The sequence below is a fragment of the Corylus avellana genome, chromosome 3, assembly GCF_965113065.1.
Source record: "Corylus avellana chromosome 3, dhCorAvel1.hap1.2, whole genome shotgun sequence".
Taxonomy (NCBI): domain Eukaryota; kingdom Viridiplantae; phylum Streptophyta; class Magnoliopsida; order Fagales; family Betulaceae; genus Corylus; species Corylus avellana.
In genome coordinates, this window is record NC_142492.1 from 21817933 (window position 1) to 21820664 (window position 2732).

The following is a 2732-nucleotide window of genomic DNA, read 5'->3' on the forward strand; positions in this document are numbered from 1 at the left end:
GTTCCTTTTTGGCGGCATAAAAATAAAATTAAAAAAGGTAAAAAATTCATAGACAATAATAGACAAACGAAACATGCAAAACAATAAAAGTTTATTAGCTTTCTAGTCACATCGGGAAAAAGAAAAAGAGAAAAGAAAGAAAGTAATTGTTAAAGTATACAAAAAAATATAAAGAGAAAAAGCAAGGAAGAAAGATAGAGATTACGGTGGTTCGGCTTATGACCTACATTTACACGTCAAAGCCATTTTTTGGCTACATCTTTCTTTCACTTAATAGAAATTGTACAATAAAATGACCTATTTATAGTTAAATGAGGCCAAGAATATAATAAGTACATAATCAATATATAAACTATGAGAATTAGGAGAGTTACATAATCAATATGTAACTTATGAGAATCATGAGAATTGCATAATAAATATGTAACATATGAGAATTAGGAGAGTTACATAATAAATATATAACATATGAGAATTAGGAGAGTAAATAATACATTAATTTAATTCAAAACAACTATTTTGTGTCTTCAAATGTCTCAATAGTAATATCAACCACTTTATCCGAATTATTCTATCATTTTCTCTTAACAGAATATGTAAACTTAGAGGTTAAAAAAAAAAAAAGTAGTGACTGTAAAATAAATTATATTTGATTAACATGTCATAAATAATTTGTCATTTTTCTTTATTTTCATACTAGTTCATAAATTTAACTAACCTCCATTTTTTCATGAGGTAAAAAAATTTTAAAAATATGTATTTAATTTTTTAAAATAATTAAACACTAATGAATATATTTTTTGAATAATTAGCCACATGTTTTTATCAGTGTTAGAATCCAGTCTGTATTTATTTAGGTCCTACATACTCTACAAATATTTTAGCTATGCAGGTAAAAATAAAATATCACATTCATTAAAAATATTTTACTGTTCAAATATTCCTATAGATGTCCAGAATAAATAAGATTTCATTATAACCAATCTTACGTACCAACTCCTCCTGTACTCCCTTCCTTTGGGTACGGTACTCCTTCCCTTTTAGGAGGGTCTGCTCCTAAACCAAAAACCATCTCGATCCATCTCCTCACCTCTCTCCTTCCACCTAGCTAGTTTTCCATTTGGATCGGAATTAAACTTAAAAGCTTGATCAAGCTTTTTCTCTAGAATGTAGCATGCCATATTATTCCCACCAAGAAGATACTTTTGATATGCCTAAATTAGTATATTTCTTAGGATAAAAAGACTATGGAGTCCTTGGATCTTAGAGAATATACTGTATAGTGGATGTTATTGGGAAGACCTCTAATATGTTGATCTCTTGTATATCTTCCTTTTCTTTTTTTTTTTTCTTTGACATAATCATCTCATTCTCATTAGATAAAATCAAGAAGATAAAGCATGATGTTCCATCAAAATAACATCTTGAATACAATCAGGAACCTTGTTGATTCATATCTGGTTTATCTCTGCCATTGTAACTAGTTTAGAAAGAGCATGTGCCGCTTGATTCTCTTCCCTACGAACAAAAGATATTCGCCATTGACGAAAAAGCCTAAGTTCATATTTAATATCTTCCAACACTAAGCCCTTCCTACTCCAATCTGTGCCCAATGAATTGACCCCGTTCACCACGAGCTGTGCGTCGCCTTCAAAGTGTACCGAAGGGAGACCTAGCGCTTGACATAAGTGAATAGCCATCAAAACCGCCCCAGCTTCAGCTAAAGTCGGATCAAGGTTACCCATTAGTCTTACACTGTGCTGCCATTACCAACCCCCTTTCACCCCGCACCGTTACTCCATATCCTAGCCATCCCTTTGTCTTATCCACTGAGGCATCACAATTCACTTTCATCCACCTAGCAAGAGGAGCAGTCCATCTCTGCAGTCGTGGTACTCCAATTGGAAGCTTTTGCGACTCATTCTGTCCTGACGTCATTGTGAACTCTTCAACAGCTTTGATTGTTCGTTGTACCAAGAAATTGGGGTGTAAAAAAGCGCCCCTATGCACCACATCGTTTCGCCTCAACCAGATTCTTCGAGCAATCCCTACAAATTGTACTATCTCCTCCATAGAGCATTTGTCAAAAACCTCTTCAACGATCTGCAGAAATTTCAAACCAGAATTTGAACTCTTCTGTAATTCCTTAGGTCCCACACACCACACTTCTCTAGCAGAGGAACATTGCCAGAGGATGTAAAGAGCAGTTTCCTCTTCTAATCCGCATATAGGACATAAGGAATCTTCACCAATCTTCTGCCGATATAAATTATGTCGGGTAGGTAAGCTTTCATGACACGCTCGCAAAAGAAAATTTTTCTCCACATTGGGTATTTTCAGTCCCCATATCTGTTTCCAAGCCGTGCTAATCCCCCCTTGAAAGGAACTTTCTGCTACTTCCAGTGCTTCCATCTCCCCTTGAATATAGTACGCACTCTTCACTGAGAAGAGTCCATTCTTAGTTCCCCTCCATATACACACATCATCTTGTGAAGAGGCACTAATCGGCATTGACAAAATGATTTGGACATCCTCCTTAGAAAATAAATTTTCCAGCAGAGAAAGCTTCCACCATTTTGTGTCATCATCTATAAGTTCATTCACAGTTACATTTGGGTCCAAGAGAGTCGGCCTCGATTGCACCACAAACGTCGAGGGACGGGGCAGCCATTTGTCCTTCCAAATTCGAACCTTTTACCCATTCCCAATCTGCTATGTCAAACGCTCTTTCA

The 2732-nt window shown here is 35.5% G+C and overlaps 1 protein-coding gene across 1 annotated transcript; it reads right to left on the minus strand.

Annotated features, from left to right (window-relative positions):
• Positions 1–1737: 1737 nt before the first annotated feature.
• LOC148586910 (uncharacterized) lies at positions 1738–2511 on the minus strand. Its single transcript, XM_088514391.1, has one exon. It carries the CDS (start codon positions 2509–2511, stop codon positions 1738–1740), a length of 774 nt encoding a protein of 257 aa, XP_088370517.1.
• Positions 2512–2732: the final 221 nt, after the last annotated feature.